The 19679-nt window shown below is 36.4% G+C and overlaps 1 protein-coding gene and 1 long non-coding RNA gene across 2 annotated transcripts in view; both read left to right on the top strand.

The window, feature by feature from the left end:
• The window catches only part of LOC106075784 (uncharacterized), a 54708-nt gene extending 49585 nt beyond the window's left edge, over nt 1-5123 (top strand). Inside the window, exons 5-6 of the mRNA XM_056043654.1 lie at nt 284-467; nt 3079-5123. Coding sequence (XP_055899629.1) covers nt 284-467; nt 3079-3506 — 612 coding nt within the window. The 3' untranslated portion in view covers nt 3507-5123. The remainder of the gene's footprint in view (nt 1-283; nt 468-3078) is intronic.
• A 9-nt stretch (nt 5124-5132) lies between these two features.
• LOC129928642 (uncharacterized) lies at nt 5133-5938 on the top strand. Its single transcript, XR_008780097.1, has 2 exons — nt 5133-5459; nt 5508-5938. It is a non-coding gene; the product is annotated as an uncharacterized LOC129928642 (long non-coding RNA).
• Nucleotides 5939-19679: the final 13741 nt, after the last annotated feature.

A 19679-nucleotide genomic window follows, 5' to 3' on the forward strand; every position in this document is an offset into this window, starting at 1 on the left:
ATTTGCCTTCATTTGGGTCTCGGGAGCTTGACCTCTTCGGGGGCCCCTGCATTTTGCGTAATATTTAATATTTAATGTAAAAACACTCATTTGGGCCCCTCCCATCCCGGGGGAATTTTCTAATTCTCCCCCACCCTAGCTACGCCTCTGTCCTTTTATTTGAGGAAGTTTTTGTTTGTTACTTTATTAACAAGAACTACACTCAAAATAATTTTCTTTAAAAAAAAAGGTACAGTCTGTACTATCCACATGTTCTGACAGAGTTGAATACATTTTATTTCAGCTTATCCTCGTCGTTCAGACATCCGGTGTCAAGGTCAGCGATGCTGCCGTCATGTACTCCACCGTTGTGACGTCACTTCCGGGCTTGCTGAACCCTCTCCTGTACAGCTTGGTCCTGTCCAGCTATAGGTCGGGCTACAAAGCCATTCTGGGCAAACGATGCTGTCATGGCAATAGGACCAATGGTAAAATTTATCGCAACAACTTTTTGTGTAAATGTGTTTTTAGTCTACCACAAAGATTATATCAACTCACTCTGTCTGTCTGTCTGTCTGTCTGGTAAAAAGTTTGCCCACGTTATTTCTCCCACACCAATCTCGGATTAAGCAGAGATTTCGCACAATTATATCTTCTACCTGACAAAACATAAAGCAATAAAAAAAACAATTCGTTGATTGACTATTGGTAATTAATCTTTTTGTTTGATCTCTTAAACAAGGGAAAGAAATCGTACTTGACAGATGTGGTGGTATAAGTTGAAATAGTCCTCCTTGAGGATTCGAGCCCTGAGTGAACATTTGTTTATGCATTCAAAAACAAACGATTCACTAAGACACCCCCTTCTTCCCTCCCCCTTTCACCACTGGTCCAGACACGTGATAGGATCCTAGCGCAGTGAGAAAGCAAAAATCTAAAGAAAAGCAATTTGTAAAATTATTTCTAATTGCACAGATTTATTAATGTCTAGGTCCGTAGCTTAACGACTGATCTAAACTAGCTGATAGTTATTTTGGAATGTCTTATTTTGATTGTTATGTCTGTTACGAATCGAATTCAGTGATCTATGTTATACTATATTTGATCAAATCAAATTAGATTTACTTTATTATTGGGGAGAGAAAAAAGTACCTGTATATTTTTTCCTTTTTTATTTTATTGTCACGTGACCAGGTGAACTGGTCTTGAACTAGGCAGGATGACCTGGGTATTTTACCGTTTTTCTAATATTTTCTACTAAATTTTTACATCTAAGAATAGTTTATGTAAATCTAAAGTTTAAAGTCATTTGGACATCTTAGTTTTGTTTAACAGTTTCATTGATGTATCTATATATCTTTGTGGAGGATTCTATATTTCTAATACATTTCTACGCTGTTTCAATTATCATTCTGGTGTTCTGGGATATATGTAGCATATATGTGAATTATATACACAAAACACCAATGCAACCAAGTAGAGCTAAATCGCGACAGGGCTAAAGCACTAACGATCCATACACAGTTCCAGCATCAATATTCGGGTCTCCTGAATCGCCCTTGACAACGACTTAGTTGAGCCTTACTAACAAAACAAAATTGACATATAGCAATTTTAATTAAAAATAGGAAAAAAACTTTCACCCTCCAGTTAGAAATACACCCGTCTTTTTTTTTTCTTATCTATATATCTATATATTTACGCTTGATATTTCATTCAATAGAATCAAGAATACAAAAATAGGGCTGCCATATTTGTCTCGATTTTTCCAAATCAGAAACTGTAATGAGATGTAGATCTGATGGATTCTCTTGGGAAAGACACAAAAAAATGTGAAATAACTTCAGTGCATTTAGGTTAGGATAATATTAAGGTATACATTTGGAAATGAAAGTAATATTAAAAAGAATGCTAGTGAAATTAATTTCTAGTCTTAAGTTTTTTATTTTTTAATTATAGTAGCTTTTATAATAGGAGCTTGATGGCTGAAGGTATAGCTGCTTGGGTTACGAACCGAGAGGTCTCGGGATTGAATTCCAATGAAGACTAAGATTTTGAATTTTTTGCGATTCGTAGTTCCATTTTTTTTGTAGAAATCACAGTTTGTTAACAGAATTAGTTACATATCTATTGATCAAAGTTACTTATGGTATTTATACTAATCTGAATATTGTGTCGCCCCTCTTCTGGTATGTTGGCCGATTTGGTGTTGGGGGGATGATTACATCAACTATCCTCCCCAACCAAATCCTTTAACTGGGGGGGGGGGCGTTCAACATTTATGCAGAAATCATAGTTCGCGAACAAAATTAGTTGAATATTTCTATAATATAAGCTCCTTGTTGATATTTGAATTTGAAGCTATACCACAGTCTAATCTAAAAATAAATAGTTAGTCAAAATAAAATTAACGAGTGTGGTCGGGCGATAGATCCAACTGTACAGAACAATATTTTTTTTTATTTTAATGAAGAAATGATAAAATTGTAAAAAAAATATATATCCTATATATATATATCCTTTTGTATGTAAGGGTGTTGGCGAGGGGACAGCACAACGATTAGCCGCCTTTACTTTTCCAAAACTAATGTCAGGTGTCCAATAGGGCTGGGTGGACTCAGGGGCACCTGGGGGATCCCGAAATTGGGAATTCCAGGATCCACCCGGGACCCCCGGTTCGAAAGTCAAGCGCTTTGCCGCTCAGCCACCAATATATGTAATGCTAAGTGAATATTGTGATATTGTTTGCTTCGGTTCTACATGAAGCTCACCATTTTGGAATCCCAATGCTATAATGGGTTCTCATTAATAAATCTAGGGTCAGGTACCCACAGATAAGTGAGTTGGTGGTCTGGGCCGTCTAGGGTCGGGTACCCACAGATAAATGAGTTGGTGGTCTAGGCCGTCTAGGGTTGGGTTATCTATGCTAGTTAAGTACATCACTGCAGAATGTCATGTCGTAATTCACTACTATGTTTAATGCTATCGCCGGTATGAAGTAAGATGCTTATAATTTATTTATTTTTAATATTTGTGTTTTATTTCTGGTTGAATGCAATAATAACAGAAAATGATTATTTCCCTTTCTCTTTTGTTCAGAAGTGTCTCGTAAATGTGCTCAACAAAGCATCAACAAAACCATGAACGTATCCAGCAGTGAGACAGATTGCGAGTGTTATTGTGACAATTCTACCATTCTCGTGGATGAGCACACTCAAATTGTTCTTGTGCCTGACAGTGAAAACAACGAGGGTAGTCTAGCAGACGACACCGAGGACCCAGGAGAGGATAACTCGTGCTCTGATTTCGTTATGACGGAAAGGACACCACTTCAGGCTACGGTTGCTCCCACTGCATCAGCGGGAACATTCAATTCAACGTCCACGCAGCCTTGGAGGGTGCTGACCTCGGGGGTGATGGACAATGGCTTTCACCCACATATTATTAGGCCAGGAAATGAACGCGAGTGCAACAGTCAGAGTTATTTATTGAACATTGAAAGTTATCGCGAGGAGACGGGTCTGTAGCGTGATTCCATTTGACAATTGTTATTGCTATAAATGTTGAAGAATAACAATAATTTATACATTTGTAGTCTGTAATTTATAATGGTCCATTGTAACAATTAATATATTAAATATCGATAACAGTGTATAAATATCTATAAATAAAATTTGTTTTCTAAATAATATTGTAAAAAGAATGTTGTACTATTTATCTGACTGAAATAGTCTACAGAATTCAAATGCTGCTAATATTTTGGTTGCTTTGAAGGAGATATAAATGAGTACTTTAAGCTTCCCAAAGGCCTAAAATGTGAAAATTATGAAATAATGCTTTAAAAACTGTTTCTGGATTGTCATCGAATTCAAATGAAGTCCCAAATCAAAACGTATCCAGTCTTGTAAATAACTCTCAGTTAATCTTTCCAAATGTTTATTGTGTTCACCCAATGACTGTATTTTCATTGATGTTGCCTAATCTCATTTAACAACTGTGAAAGTTTATTTTTTTTTAATTCAGCCGATATGTGAAGATATTTCTTTCATGTTGTATGAAGGCACCTCTTTCATCTCGACATTGACTGTTGTACACATCTAGAGAATAGCACACTTTATGAAATACCTGTGCCATTACTCTTAAACACACACAAGCACATCGATATATATATATTTATATCTTATATTATAAAGTAGAAAGTAAGGCGTATGTATGTATGTATGTATGTATGTATGTATGTATGTATGTATGTATGTATGTATGTATGTATGTATGTATGTATGTATGTATGTATGTATGTTATGAATAGAAATCAAAACCGTTTGACCAATCTTGATAAAACTTGGCAGAAATGTACCTTGGGTACTAACTAAGACCGTAGTGTATGTATTGTAGCCCTAAATCAAACTTACGACCGTCAAAAAAAAAGTTTTTCAACTCTATGACTTATAACTTCATCGATCTAGGCTATGTTTAACATATTTACATGAAAAGATCGAAAGGATCTAGATCAAAATCTAATTTTAGAAACTACACTTTGCGCAGATAGCTTTTTACTTTGACACATGAAAATACAAAATATAGTCCAATGATTTCATTATTTAATAAAATTAACCTTCAAATTTGTTTTTCTAAAGCATTTTTACATAGGTCTACATTCCTTTGCCAATATTTTCGAAAACAAATTGAATTCAGGTCAATTAGCTATTTTTAGCTCCATTCATAATATTTTTTTTACTAATGAATTCATGCATTCTTACTTATAACATAATTATTTTCTTTAATTGTTTCTAATGCACTATATCAGTGACTATATCAAAAATACGCAAGTTAAGACCCGCGGGCAGCGGGTAATATCCGTCTAGTATATAGGCCTATATATAAATTACAACATTGGAAAGAAATGCTATTGCATTCTTTCCACAAATTAAAGAGGAGCGCTAGTCACACCCAAGTGTGGAATCTGTCGAACAAGAAAAGAAAATGGATGACATATATCAGAGTTGCTAAAACTGTGATTCTCTCTATATATCGGTGGAAGGGTGGATCTCTACATCGGCGGAAGAATGGATCTATCTATATCGGCGGAAGAATGGATCTATCTACATCGGCGGAAGAATGGATCTATCTATATCGGCGGAAGAATGGATCTATCTACATCGGCGGAAGAATGGATCTATCTATATCGGCGGAAGAATGGATCTATCTACATCGGCGGAAGAATGGATCTATCTATATCGGTTTAGACTTTTTTTTAAAACCCTAACTTAAGCGTTAAAGCACAATTATTTATTATGTTTTTTTTTTGCTTCCTAATAATTGAAGAGACAGTCAGAGAAAGCGATGGGAAGACAACATACATAGAATGGGCGAGTCTGCCATTGGAAGAGGTTCTATCCAAGGCAAAAGACAGAGAGGAAAGGAGAGAGACGGTTAACGAATCTTGTATGGTACCCCATTAGACTAAGGAATATGTGAAGGTGACTAAATGTGAAGGTGACTAAATGTGAAGGTGACTAAATGTGAAGGTGACTAAATGTGAACAACATAAAGATGGGGACCGTAAAAGAAATTGGGTTAAATGGTAGTTACTAGAAATATTTTGAGTTAGGCAGGGGAGTTATTGCTCTTTTTTTTAGGGGGGGGGGATGAAGGAGGGGTGCTGTTACTTTTACTATACCCATTAGTTTGTGTAAGTGTGGTTACGCAGTATATTTGTATAGGCCTATATATATATATATATATATTTCTGGTGAAAGGTCTAGACGACAATGTTTTAATAAATGCTATGTTTTCCTAAGCCTGATCTTGCCATACATCCCTGTTCTAAGTAGATCACTTTACCAGCACATTTTGTCATCACGAGTCTTGAGGACCAAAAAGTGTTTTTGTAATTATTGTACTTTGATAAAAATGATCTTTTTTCAATGATCCGAATTAAACCAAAATGAAACCTTCAGTCTATCTTTGTGACTCTTGCTTTCGTTAGTTGTTTTTTATTTGTCCTTATTTTCTAACTGTAATGATGACAGTTGAATCATCGACCCAATATCGAACAGGAAGTGCCATTGTTGTCTCAACCTGACAATGACATTTTCTGTTACCACTCAGATGTGGTTTTTATACCCAGAATCTAGGTTAAAAAAGCAACGATCAGAACGCGACATCCATAAAGGATGTGGTCTATTATTTTATCGTCCTCTATGCAGTGGCGACACCTTGTGTCGTAGTGGTCTCTGAACCACCCAAAGTAGCACCTCTTTTGGCAGGGGCCGACACAGAACTGCGCTAGGACGGACTGTTGCTCACGTTTAAATTGCCACCACGCATCTTTGGCCTTCTCATCCGTCTACAAGAGCTCAAGTCGCTTTTCTGTCTGGCCTTCTCATCCGTCTACAAGAGCTCAAGTCGCTTTTCTGTCTGGCCTTCTCATCCGTCTACAAGAGCTCAAGTCGCTTTTCTGTCTGGCCTTCTCATCCGCCTACAAGAGCTCAAGTCACTTTTCTGTCTGGCCTTCTCATCCGCCTACAAGAGCTCAAGTCACTTTTCTGTCTGGCCTTCTCATCCGCCTACAAGAGCTCAAGTCGCTTTTCTGTCTGGCCTTCTCATCCGCCTACAAGAGCTCAAGTCACTTTTCTGTCTGGCCTTCTCATCCGTCTACAAGAGCTCAAGTCACTTTTCTGTCTGGCCTTCTCATCCGCCTACAAGAGCTCAAGTCACTTTTCTGTCTGGCCTTCTCATCCGCCTACAAGAGCTCAAGTCACTTTTCTGTCTGGCCTTCTCATCCGTCTACAAGAGCTCAAGTCGCTTTTCTGTCTGGCCTTCTCATCCGTCTACAAGAGCTCAAGTCGCTTTTCTGTCTGGCCTTCTCATCCGTCTACAAGAGCTCAAGTCGCTTTTCTGTCTGGCCTTCTCATCCGTCTACAAGAGCTCAAGTCGCTTTTCTGTCTGGCCTTCTCATCCGTCTACAAGAGCTCAAGTCGCTTTTCTGTCTGGCCTTCTCATCCGTCTACAAGAGCTCAAGTCGCTTTTCTGTCTGGCCTTCTCATCCGTCTACAAGAGCTCAAGTCGCTTTTCTGTCTGGCCTTCTCATCCGTCTACAAGAGCTCAAGTCGCTTTTCTGTCTGGCCTTCTCATCCGCCTACAAGAGCTCAAGTCGCTTGAAGCTCTGTCAGCTCTCAGTGACTGGCTTGGACTCGCACAATATCGTATAACCACAGCACATCATTCATGAGAGAGCCGTACGGACTAAAACATCGGCGCGCTCGTGGCCGACCAGACGACAATGTACGGCACCCAATGTATAAAATTGATTAAACTTCGCTGACCTTGGCGTTCCACGACCGGTAGGAACTCATCAAGACTTCTGAGCCTCACACTCTTCAGCCTGAAAGAAAAACAGCTTAGAAACTTTATTGTACAGAAACAAAATTTGTACACAAATTATCTTATACATCCTAAAATAGATATTTTTTTAACACTTTCGATATTCTGTAAATCAGAAAGTCAAAATAGCTTGCTGTTTATAATTATCCTCTATAGATACATACATTATTGAGACTAAGCTCATGTCTCCATGATATTGACAATTAAACTCTGCTTCAACTCTCATTTGAAATGTAGACTATAAACAAAATCGCATTCAAAGATTAATGCGCAAAATAGTTCCATCTCGTGCAGATGTTGTCCAGAATATTGTTCAGTTTCACTTTCTTCTAATCTCTGAATCACTCCGCTTATGAAACTTATTGTGTGGCTGAGAGGAGGGGACAGGGGGGAGCAGGGCAACTCACTTAGAGAAGAAAGAAAAAGCCTATTCACACAGCCCTCAATATCATCCATCTATTTCAGCTGCACACTCCAACCATTTGTCCTCAGGATCGATACGTTGAGACAGAGAGCTGAATGATTCTTTTTCATGCTTGAATTTTTATTTAATTCTATTTTTTTTTTTGATGATATAGGTGATAAGTTGATATAGGTGATAAGTTGATATAGGTGATAAGTTGATATAGGTGATAAGTTGATATAGGTGATAAGTTGATATAGGTGATAAGTTGATATAGGTGATAAGTTGATATAGGTGATAAGTTGATATAGGTGATAAGTTGATATAGGTGATAAGTTGATATAGGTGATAAGTTGATATAGGTGATAAGTTGATATAGGTGATAAGTTGATATAGGTGATAAGTTGATATAGGTGATAAGTTGATATAGGTGATAAGTTGATATAGGTGGTAAGTTTAAATAGGTGGTAAGCTGATATAAGTGGTAAGTTGATATAGGGGGTTGGTTGATATAGGGGGTTGGTTGATATAGGTGGTTGGTTGATATAGGTGGTTGGTTGATATAGGTGATGAGTTGATATAGGTGATGAGTTGATATAGGTGATGAGTTGATGTAGGTGATAAGTTGATATCGGTGATAAGTTGATAAAGGTGATAAGTTGATATAGGTGATAAGTTGATATCGGTGATAAGTTGATAAAGGTGTGAAAACTGTGAAGTTGTAAGAATTTCGAAATGAATAGGATATTTCGACCAGAGAAGTTTGACATCGAGCCCACAGCAGATCAAGCAGCAGAGCATTGGCAGCACTTGTAAGAAACTTTTAAAAACTTTGTATCAGTAGTATCAGTAGATAATCTTGTTACTAAGAAACTACTGATAAACTATATCTCTCCTGCTGTATATCAAATGATAATTGATAAACAGACATTCGATGAAGAAATCTAGACTCTAAACGGTATCTACATACAACCAAAGAATGAGGTGTTTGCTATGCACAGGTTAGCTACTTGCAAACAAGGGCAAGGTCAAACAATAGACGCCTACATGCAGAAATAAAGAATTCTATCTAAAGATTGCAACTTCAAAGCGGTGACTTCTGAATAACACCGAGAAGAGGCTATTACAGATTCGTTTATCAATGGACTAGTGTCCAAGAGTATTCGAAAAAACGTTTACTTGAAAAGACTGTTTTGAGTTTAAAGGACGCCTTCAAGGAGGCTCGCTTACTAGAACATGCTTATCAGCACTCAATACAATATGAATCGTAACAGCCGAAACTAATTGCACGGCAACTACTCCCATCAATTCTTCGGCCTCACCCTTGCCAAATGTAACGATTCCTCAAAATGCATTAGCTAGCAAGTGTTACTTTTGAGGCAGGGTTAAGCATCCCCGCTCTCAATGCCCTGCAAGGGAAGCGACATGCAATCAGTGCTTCAAAGGGTCATTTCCAAAGAGTATGCAAATCGAAATCTTCAACAGTTATCGCTACCTTGCAGCCTTTGAGTTTAAACAAATCTACGATACCCATTTTCATCAACAATGTGCAATTGAAAGCCCTAGTAGACACTGGGAGCTGTGAAAGCTATATTTCGATGCACATTGCTAAGAAGCACAAATGGCCGACGTGTTCCTCAGACAACAGAATCTTTATGGCTTCCACCCATCTATCTCGAATCACTCAAGGACATATCTACGCTAACATACGACTTAAAAATGAACAATACGAAGGAGTTAAACTCTCTCTACTAGACAATTTGTGCTCCGACGTCATTCTTGGACTTGACTTTAAAAGTTTGCACCAAAATCTGTTTATTCCTTTCGATGGTCAGAAACCATCGTTGTGCCTGAATACTCTCCAGCCAGCGAGGTTAGAGGCCCCTAGCCTATTTAGTAATCTGTCACCAAACTGTACCCCAGTGGCTACAGGGCCTCGCAGATACTCAATTCCAAATAGAAAGTTTATAGAGAAGGAAATTCAACAACTGATAAAGGATGAGATTATTGAAACATCTAAGTCTCCCTGGCTAGCACAAGTCCTAGTCACAACAAATGACAGACATAAGAAAAGAATGGTTATAGACTACAGTCAAACCATAAACCGATTCACTCTACTAGACGCCTACCCTATGCCCAGAATTGACGAACTGGCAGAAAAGATTTCCCAGTACTCTGTATATAGCACTCTAGACCTGAAAAGTGCATACCATCAGACTTCTTTACAATACCTATATTGAAGTCAGAACTGTTGATATATGATGTAATGTTATGTAAGAGTTAGTTGCCTTAGCGGAATAGGAAGTGTGTGTTGTTGTGCGTTACCTAATATGGTTGAATAAAGCCTGTGTGTGTGTGTTTTGGAAAAAAAAAAATAAACTTATAAACATCAGAGACCCATTGTGAATAAAACATTATGAGGTAGCAGCTATAATCTTGGTCAACGCTGAGAGGGGAAAAAATCTGGACTTTCAAACGGTGGGACATGTTCAGAAAGTGCAGGAGGACATCCACAAAATTTAATTGAATGTGATTTAGAAACAAACACGTTGAAAGGGTAAAACTAAAAATGGCATTGTTTTGTTGGTTGCACTTTAGGGCGAGACAGATTTAGATGGAGAAACAATTGGCTGACTAAACGTCAGGCAGGATTAGTTCCCCCTAACCATCTGATCTGGTGGGATTTAGCGTGATGAAGGGAAGTAACTGGAAAACATATTTACAACATTTTTCTTTAAAATATGGGAATTATAGCTCCTCGTAACATTAAAAAAGTGTTAAAATAAAAAGGAAAAGTTATATACACATATATATATATATAGAGAGAGAGAAAGACAGAAAGAGAGACAGAGAGATATAGATAGAGGCAGAGACACAGAGAGAGAAAGAGAAAGAGACAGAGAGACAGAGACAGAACACTAGCGGATCCAGAAATTTCGAGGGGGGGGGGGCGATTTTTCTCCAAACCCTAACCCTAACGCCCAGTAAACCCCAACCCTAAACATAAACGCGCGTACAGCATCTATATAAATAAATAAATAAATAAATATATATATATATATATATATATATATATATATATATATATATATATATTAGAATTAAAAAGTAAAGCAAGTTTCTCAACCTTCGGCAAAAAAAAAAAAAGCCATGTTCAGGCCTTTTTCTTGACAGCTAAGGGTTCTGGGAGAGCACTGTAAGCTCCCACAGTGGGGTCCGGGACGAAGCCCCGATACAAAAGCGTTTTCTTCCATTCTTCACTGCAGATGGCATTCTCCTGACATCTACAGCTCATTATTCATCCTATAAAAAAGGACCTCTTGAATAATGTTTTACTTTAAAAATATTCTAATATGAAATTACAGGCACTTACTACATTGCAAATACAACCCATTAGTTCCATGAAAAGATAAGATACCCCACAAATTTAGATTAAGACTTTGAGGATCGCCGCCGAAAAAAAAGTTATTCGAAAAATAATATTTTTAAAAAAAAGCTCATTTGTAACTGATACATTTTGTTCAATAGGCATGTTTGTAACTTTGTTTTGTTACAGAACCATAATTCAAAGCTCTAAACAAAAAATTTCGAAAGTAGGAGGAGACATTGAAAAGACCAATTAGATTGTACTCTAAATTTTGTGCATTTTTTAGGATTCAGGTATATATTGTGTGTTATAGTCCCAATTTTTTTATACAATAGAAAAATATCCGTATGAGTAAAGGTTGGGGAAAAGGTGACTAGGAAAATAATATTTTGGTTCAAAACTCCTCTCAATTGTTACTCTTATAATGAAAAATTTCGTATGAATTCTAAATTTTCCAAAACAAAGTCTTTCTTAAAATAACTAAGATAAATTCGTGTGCAATTACATAAACTCTGTCGACATATTTGACTATTCTGTTTTAAAAGGTCTTGTTGTCGTCTGGAAAAGGGGAGAGGGCGGTATAGTGGAAACGTTAATCCTCGCTCCTTTTTATAATTTCTGCTAATGATTGCATTTGGCATGAACGGATTCTTTGATATAAGAAATTAATTTATAGCATATATAACTTATATTAGTGACAATTTTTTTTTAATTTTGTAATTTCATAACTAAAATACAAAAAGAGAAAAGTATTAGTTTTTCCGTTAGGCGGAAGGCGATTGCATGTATTGCACCTCCCACCTGGTACAACCATGTTTCATTTTATATTTACTAATGATAAAATTTGAGATCAGAGTCTGTGTGCGACATAATATACAAATGGGTTAAAACATCAATATGTACCTTATATTATATAGATATTCATCTAATTAGTTTTGTTCACAAACTATGATTTCTCCATAAAATAGGACCGCCCCCCCACACACAGAGAGGGCTAGAGTGGGGAGGGCAGTAGACGCAATCGCCCCCCCCCCCACTTCACCGAATCGGCTAAGATACCAGAAGTGTAGCGACATAATATAAAATTATATAGTAATTTAACTAATTTTGTTCTTAAACTATGATTTCTAAAAAAAAACTAAAAGAGTTTAGGTGTGAAGAACAGTAGATGTATTCGCGCCCCCCCCCCCCCACATCCCACTCAATCGGCTAACAGGGGGAACGACCTAATATAGAGATTACTTACAATATCAACAACAAGTTTTAATTATATAGATATTTAATTGATTCTGTTAACAACTTCTACACAAAAATTGGATCGCCCCCCACTCGTAAGTTTATGGTGGGGGGGGGGGGGGAGCGGGATTGATGACATCGCCCACTCCCCATCCCACCAAATCGGCCAACATACTAAAGGAGGGGGGAGGCGAAATAATCTAGAAATAGGTTGAAATATAAATAATTAGTATATATTATTAACAGAACTAATAAATTCGTATACAGATTGTGTGATTTCTTTACTGAAATTCGCCCCCCCCCCTTTGGGCAAAGGAGGGGGTCGGCCAGGTGGGGGAGGAATCGCCCCTACCGCCCCCCCCCTGGATCCGCCAGTGAGACATCGACGTAAAGTAAAAAAATTGCAACAACAACAAAGGTTTCCAACGGTTTTACCTTTCTACATCGCCCTTGAATTGACCTTCTCTGGAGAAATACTTCTTACCCTTAAACTAACTTAAAGATAAAATATTCTTACTCTCTTTTGTCCTTAATAATTTCTTAAAGGACGCCCCCCTCCCCTATCCAAAATATTGTATTTCCCCAATGAAAGACGCACTCTTCTTGACCACGTCATTTGCAGCTCCTAAGGATAAAATAGAACTACTTTGTGTAAGGAACAGCCCAAGAGGGAAGCCTCCTTTCACAATTTAAACTTACTTTTGTTGGGCAATAAGATAATACATACGCTCCCCACACACACACACACACATCTCACAAAGTCATTAGTACATAAATAGACATATACCATTTAGAAATTACCATGTATCCACTAAAACTGATGGGGGAATTCTTTTCCACAAAATGGTACATACAATTGTTTATCAGTTCTCGAGCTTTGTTGAAGATTGAAGGTGCTTAGTTATTCCAAGTATTGGAGCTGTGTAAGACATTATGAGCCTTGGAGGAGGAGTCTGTAAAGTCTTTGATTTGTTAATCTTTCATTATAACTTCTCTAGTGTTTAGAAAGCTATTGCTTACGTCTCTTTCTTTCTAAATTGATGACAGTTTTTGGAGTGATTCAGACATCCCATAAGATCTACACAGGTACATCTTTGTATTACACAGGAAGAAGACTTAGTCTATTTCTCTAGACAACAGTAAGACGTATTCATCAGGGACACGTCATTACCCGTGACTTGAAGAGCAGAGCACAATACATGACATTCTACTTTCTATCTTGAGTTACCTTTCTTTAAAAGAGACACACTATTTTTATAAGCATTTATAAATATGTACCGATATAATCAATTGTAGAATTGGTGCCTTAGTAAGTAGTAAGGCAGTCAATAATTAAGTGTAAGTCTAATGAAGTCAGCTTATGATCGCGGTAAAATTGTATCCAGGTAAAGAGAATATTTCAGAGGGAGACAAATTGGCATATTTTCATTATTTTTTCTGAGTCTAAACGTCATAAAGAAATGGAGAAGTGTCTTTTTCATTGGCAAATCTTACAGAGTTAATAAAATATCAAAGTTATTTGATCAGTTTTATAATTTAAAAAACTTAATATAAACAAACTATAAGGACACGAAGATATAGAAATAGTTTGAAAAGGAACTCATACCAAGGGAACCAGATAGATGCAAGTCTAGTCTGAAGGTATCTTGAAAAGTATCACATGACAGAATAAGTTCTTCACATCCTACAAAGAGACTTTTCTAAAGTACAAGTCCAAAACGACATGAATATTAACACTGCTCATCTCTGGTTCTAAGTGTTATGATAAAACACACATTCTATTGGTTAAGAGGAGTTGAAGCTCAGAACAAAGTGTCTAGAAAGATTACAATCCTTGGCCCAGCTTCGAGCTCTCCACTATCTCACTGTAAACAATAAGAGAAAAGGACGAGACGGTTAAAAGTATCAACTAATTCTCAAATAGAATGAATATCTAAATATTGGAAGTTATCTTCTCTTCTTTATTGCTAGGTCCCAGGAGTATTGAATAATTTTTTCTAAAATAATTTTGATAATTTCCAAAAAGCAACAACGCAACTGCCCTAAAAGGCAACTGTATCTTGAAATAAAGATTTTAAAAATTATGTTTGAAATTTCTAGCCCAGCATTCAAATACATATTATTATTAAGTTTCCTTCATGTGTCATTTGAAGTTGGAGATAAACAGTGTATAAGCTATTAAGAAAACGTTTAAAAAAAAGGCTTAGATAATAGAAAGAACTGCACATGTACAGCCATTGTCTCAATACTGTTACTTTTATTTCCCTTTATTCAATATCAAACAAAAGTAATTAATTATCACTTATTACCTAATTGGTTAATTTATTTTAGCGGCCCCCGTAAGGAGAAAAGCCGCTATTAGGCACTCAGATCTCGAAAACTAGAAAGAAAAATGAAAAATATTATTTCACCATGGGATGCGGCTTGAAAAGTTTATGTGCAACGGCTACTTTTGGTTTTCTAAAAGCAAACCGTTTAGTTTGTAAAATTAATTATGCAAGCGATTTTTTCATAAAAATACACCAATTCTAAAACAATTACGTAAATGTAAGGGAGGCAATGTTATAATATGTTAACAAAAATAGATAATATAATGTGTATTTTTTAGTATCACTAAGTCAAATATACTTATAAAACTTACAAGAAATGTTTATAACAAATATAAATACTAGCTGGAGATGTTTTTTCTGGTCAACTAGCTGCTAAAATTAAAAGAAAAGATTTATGTTTGTTAATAAAGGCTAATAATGCACTTTGTGTGTAAATATCACGCACATTTTTAAAATGGACTTATTATGCAGCGACTTTCGTGCAGTAGCGTAGCGCCGCGGCATTATATGGTGCCAAACTAATTCCTTAAAATTTTTTAAATAATCAGATTTTATTTATTTTTTATTAAATATCCCCATCAAGATAAAAGCCGCTTATTTTTGTGCGTTTTGTCTGTTGGTCGGTCTGTCCGTCACGTTTATATTAAAAACAACAACACTAAACGATATTGAAAATCTAATTTAACCTTTAATGTTCCTTCCAAAACATTGCAATAGTTTTAAGTATCTATAATAGATTGTTCCGGATGTTTTTGTGAAAAACAAATCAATGCCAACGAATGTTAGTTTGCTCTTCTAACTTATCATACATGAAAAACTATGAAGTTGTTCCGGATAATGTTTTATAAAAAAAAATTTGTCAAACGATTATTTGAAATAGCATCATTAACTTACATTACCCTTATATTCTTGGACAATAAGTCAATATAGTTTAATTATCGATATCCAATTGTTCCGTATTTTCATCTTAAAACAAATTTATGTCAAATGATTTTTTTTTTCAAAATATCGACAATATTTCAGGGGTTTAAAATAAGAAAGTAATTTACAAGAAACGATTATTGAAAAACACTTTTTAGACTTATGTTACATTGAATTTTCTTGCTGAAACATAACAGAAGTTTTTTTTTTATCTGTAAAGAATGTTCCGGATTTGGTTTTGAAAAAGAAATCAACCTATATTACATAAATTTTCTTACAAATCGTCTCCAAAATTGTTCCGAATTTTATATGAAAAATCTACTAACACAAATAACTGTTTGAAATCTCTCATCTAATAAATAAAACCATTAATCTTCTTCTCATTTACGAATATCGGTTGTTCCGGATTTTTATGAAAAACAATCTAACTCTATTTATGTAAAATCGCTCTTCTGTAGTACATTACATTTAATTTTTTAGCTAAACTCTCTCCACGAGGTTATGATAGTAATTTTCATACGAGACCATTCCAAAAATTAACGGTATTAGATTTCTCTATAATTCTCCTTTTCTCTCACTATATATACAAACATCCGGAACAATTCTAGATACTTTAAACAATTTCGATGTTTCGGAAGGAAAATTAAAGATAAATCAAATTTTCAATAGCTTTTAGTTATATTTTTTTTCGATATTAACATGACGGACAGACAGACTGACAGACAAAAAGCACAAAAAAAGTGGCTTTAATCCTAATATATATACATGTATATATAAATGAATTCTATTAGAACTCAGTGAACTAATGACTATGAACCCTCGTTAAATCTCTCGTAACTTTTTTTGTTACTAGCCCATTGTGACGTAATGGAATTTTTTTTTCCTTTGACGGCATTTGAATTAATTCTTTCTTCTTCTTGAAACTGTCAGGTGGAGTTGAGCCTTCTGCTCTTGGAACTCTAGGCCAGCAAAAGTGAACAAGAGCTCCCTCTCACCGGCCTGAACGAGAACAGTGTACACTGTTCTGTCTGGCGGGTGGGTCAGACTCACGGCAAGAGGCCGCTTACACTAAGACCCCCGCCATTTTCCTTTTCTATACCAGGCTAACCGTGCGGGACACGCCATTTATGTAACGGCCCCTTGAGGAACAGAATCGTTGTAGAATCTAGAATTTCTAGGTTTAGTTTAGACTGATATAGACTAAATCAAGGTATAGAATTTCAATTTCTAGACTTAAAGTGTAAATTTTGATTTGCAAGCGTCTAGATCAATATTGCAATGCTATAATATACTTAAACTAATCTTCTATTTTTAAATTTCATGATGCATTCAGTTTATTGATAGATAATCTAGGATTTTTATTGCATAAATCTAATCTAAATTACATCTAAATTATTCCAAATTTATATTATAGGTCTAGATCTAGTAGATATAGATCTTACCTTTACCTTTACCTATCCCTTAGTCTGTTGGACCGTTGGGGCACCAGGCAAGATTTGTCGACCGTCTTTCTCCATTCCTCCCTTTTTTTTGCCTTGTTCAGAACCAGATATAGATCTTAAGAGTGCTAAATCAGAAGTTTAGTTTATGTAGATCTAAATCCTTATTCTAGTTCCGTTTAAATGAAAATGCCAATAGCTCTGTTGAGACATCGAAGTACAAGCACTATACATCTGTTCTTTTCTTTTTTTTTTCAATTACAAATCAATGCTGAAAGATTATCTAAAATCGCTCGTCTGACATATTTTACATATTTGGTAGATGCCATGCCATAATTTGTAATATAACTCTTTATCAATAAGCTATTAGTTTGTAACCAGTTTGTTATTTAGTGAAAAGCAATGCCTGGTCGTGCGGTTAGCGTACTGAACTGATTAACTCGACGGTCCCGGGTTGTTTGTTTGTTTGTTTGACATGTTTCGGATGTTCCTTCAGAGTTGAAGATAGTTTACGTCCAAGTTAAACCTACCGCAGGACGACGGGGGATGGGAGCGAGAAGGGACCATCAATAAAACCTAATGACAGTCCAGCGCGCAAACTGCACGACCAGGCAGGGTTCATACCACTGGCGGATCCAGGAGGGGGGCGGTAGGGGCGATCGCCCCCCCCCCACTCGGTCGCCCCCCCCCCCCTTTTCGGACGAATTTTAGTATAGAATTCACATAATTTGTATACGAATTCATTAATGATTTTAATAATATATACTAATTATTTATATTTCAACCTATTTTTAGATTATTTCGCCCCCCCCCCTAGTATGTTGGCCGATTTAGTGGGGTCGGGAGGAGGCGATGGTATCAATCCCGCCCGCCCCCCCATAAACTTTCGAGTGGGGGGGGGGGCGGTCCAATTTCTTTGTAGAAATCACAGCTTGCTAACAGAATCAATTAAAAATCTATGTGTTTAAAACTTGTTATTGATATTTTAACCGATCTTTGTATTATGTCGTTCCCTGTTTGCCAATTTATCTCTACTGCCCTTCCCACCTAAACCTTTTGAGGGGGCGGCGGTCCTACTTTAATGGAGAAATCATAGTTTGTGAACAAAATTAGTTGAATTAATATATAGATTTATATTATGTCGCTCGCCTTCTGGTATCTTGGCCGTTTCGGTGAGGTTGGGAGGGGCGATTGCATGTACTGCCCTCCCCACTCTAGCCCTCTGAGTGGGGGGAGGGCGGTCCTATTTTTAAGGAAATCATAGTTTGTGAACAAAATTAGTTGAATATCTATATAATACAAACTTCGTATTGATATGTGAACCCATTGTATATTATGTCGTACCACACTCTAATCTCAAATTTTATCTGTAGTAAAATTTAAATGAAAAAGGGTTGTACCAGGTGGGAGGGGCGATTCATGCAATCGCCATTCCCCCATCGGACAAACCAATACTTTTTCTTTCTGTATTACAGTTAAGAAATTACAAAACAAAATATCTGTCACTAATATAATTCATTTATACTATAAATTAAATTCTTATATCGAGTCGCCCCACCCCTATTCTTTAATGCCAAATGCAATCTTTAGCAGAAATTATTAAAGGAGCGAGGATTAATCGTTTTCACTCTACCGCCCCTCCCATTTCCAGACAGAGTTTATGTAATTTCACATGAATTTATCATAATTATTTTAAGAAAGACTTTGCATTCGAAAAGTTAGAATTCAAACGAATTTTTTTCAGTATGAGAGTCACGATTGAGATGAGTTCTAAGCCCAAATCATGTTTTCATAGTCGCCTTTTTATAACCTTTACTCAATCTGATATTTTTCTAGTTAAATAAATTTGGGACTATAACTCACAATTTATACTCTGATTTTATTGAATATTATTTATCGAATAATTTATTTCGGCGGAGATCCTCAAAGCCAAAAATCTAAATATGTGGGGTATCTTATCTTTTCAAGGAACCAATTGAATTTTTTGCAATGTATTAAGGGCCTAAAAATTCATATTAGAATAGTTTTCAAGTACAACATTATTCAAAAGGTCCTTTTTTAATAGTATGAATAATGAGCTTTAGGTCAAGAGAATACGTTTCTTCTGTGAAGTATGCAAGAAAACGCTTTTGGCGGCGGGGCTTCGCCCCGAACTCCATTGATGAATAATGAGCTGTAGATGTCAGGAGAATGCGTTACTGCAATGAAGAATACAACAAAACGCTTTTGGCGGAGGGGCTTCGCCCCGAACTCCATTGATGAATAATTAGCTGTAGATGTCAGGAGAATGCGTTACACAGTGAAGAATGCAAGAAAACGCTTTTGGCGGCGGGGCTTCACCCCGAACTCCATTGATGAATAATGTGCTTTAAATGTCAGGAGAATACTTTTCTGCAGTGAAAAATGCAAGAAAACGCTTTTGTCATCGGGGCTTCGCCCCGAACCCCACTTGGGAGCCTTATAGCACTGCCTCAGTTGTTTTGTTTTTCACCAAAGGCTGAGAAATGCTGCATTTTTTAAATTTCTCATATATATATATATATATATACGCACGTTTATGCATAGGGTTAGGGTTTACTGGGCATTAGGGTTAGGGTTTGAAAAAAAATCGCCCCCCC

Source organism: Biomphalaria glabrata, chromosome 1 (assembly GCF_947242115.1).
Source record: "Biomphalaria glabrata chromosome 1, xgBioGlab47.1, whole genome shotgun sequence".
NCBI lineage: Eukaryota > Metazoa > Mollusca > Gastropoda > Planorbidae > Biomphalaria > Biomphalaria glabrata.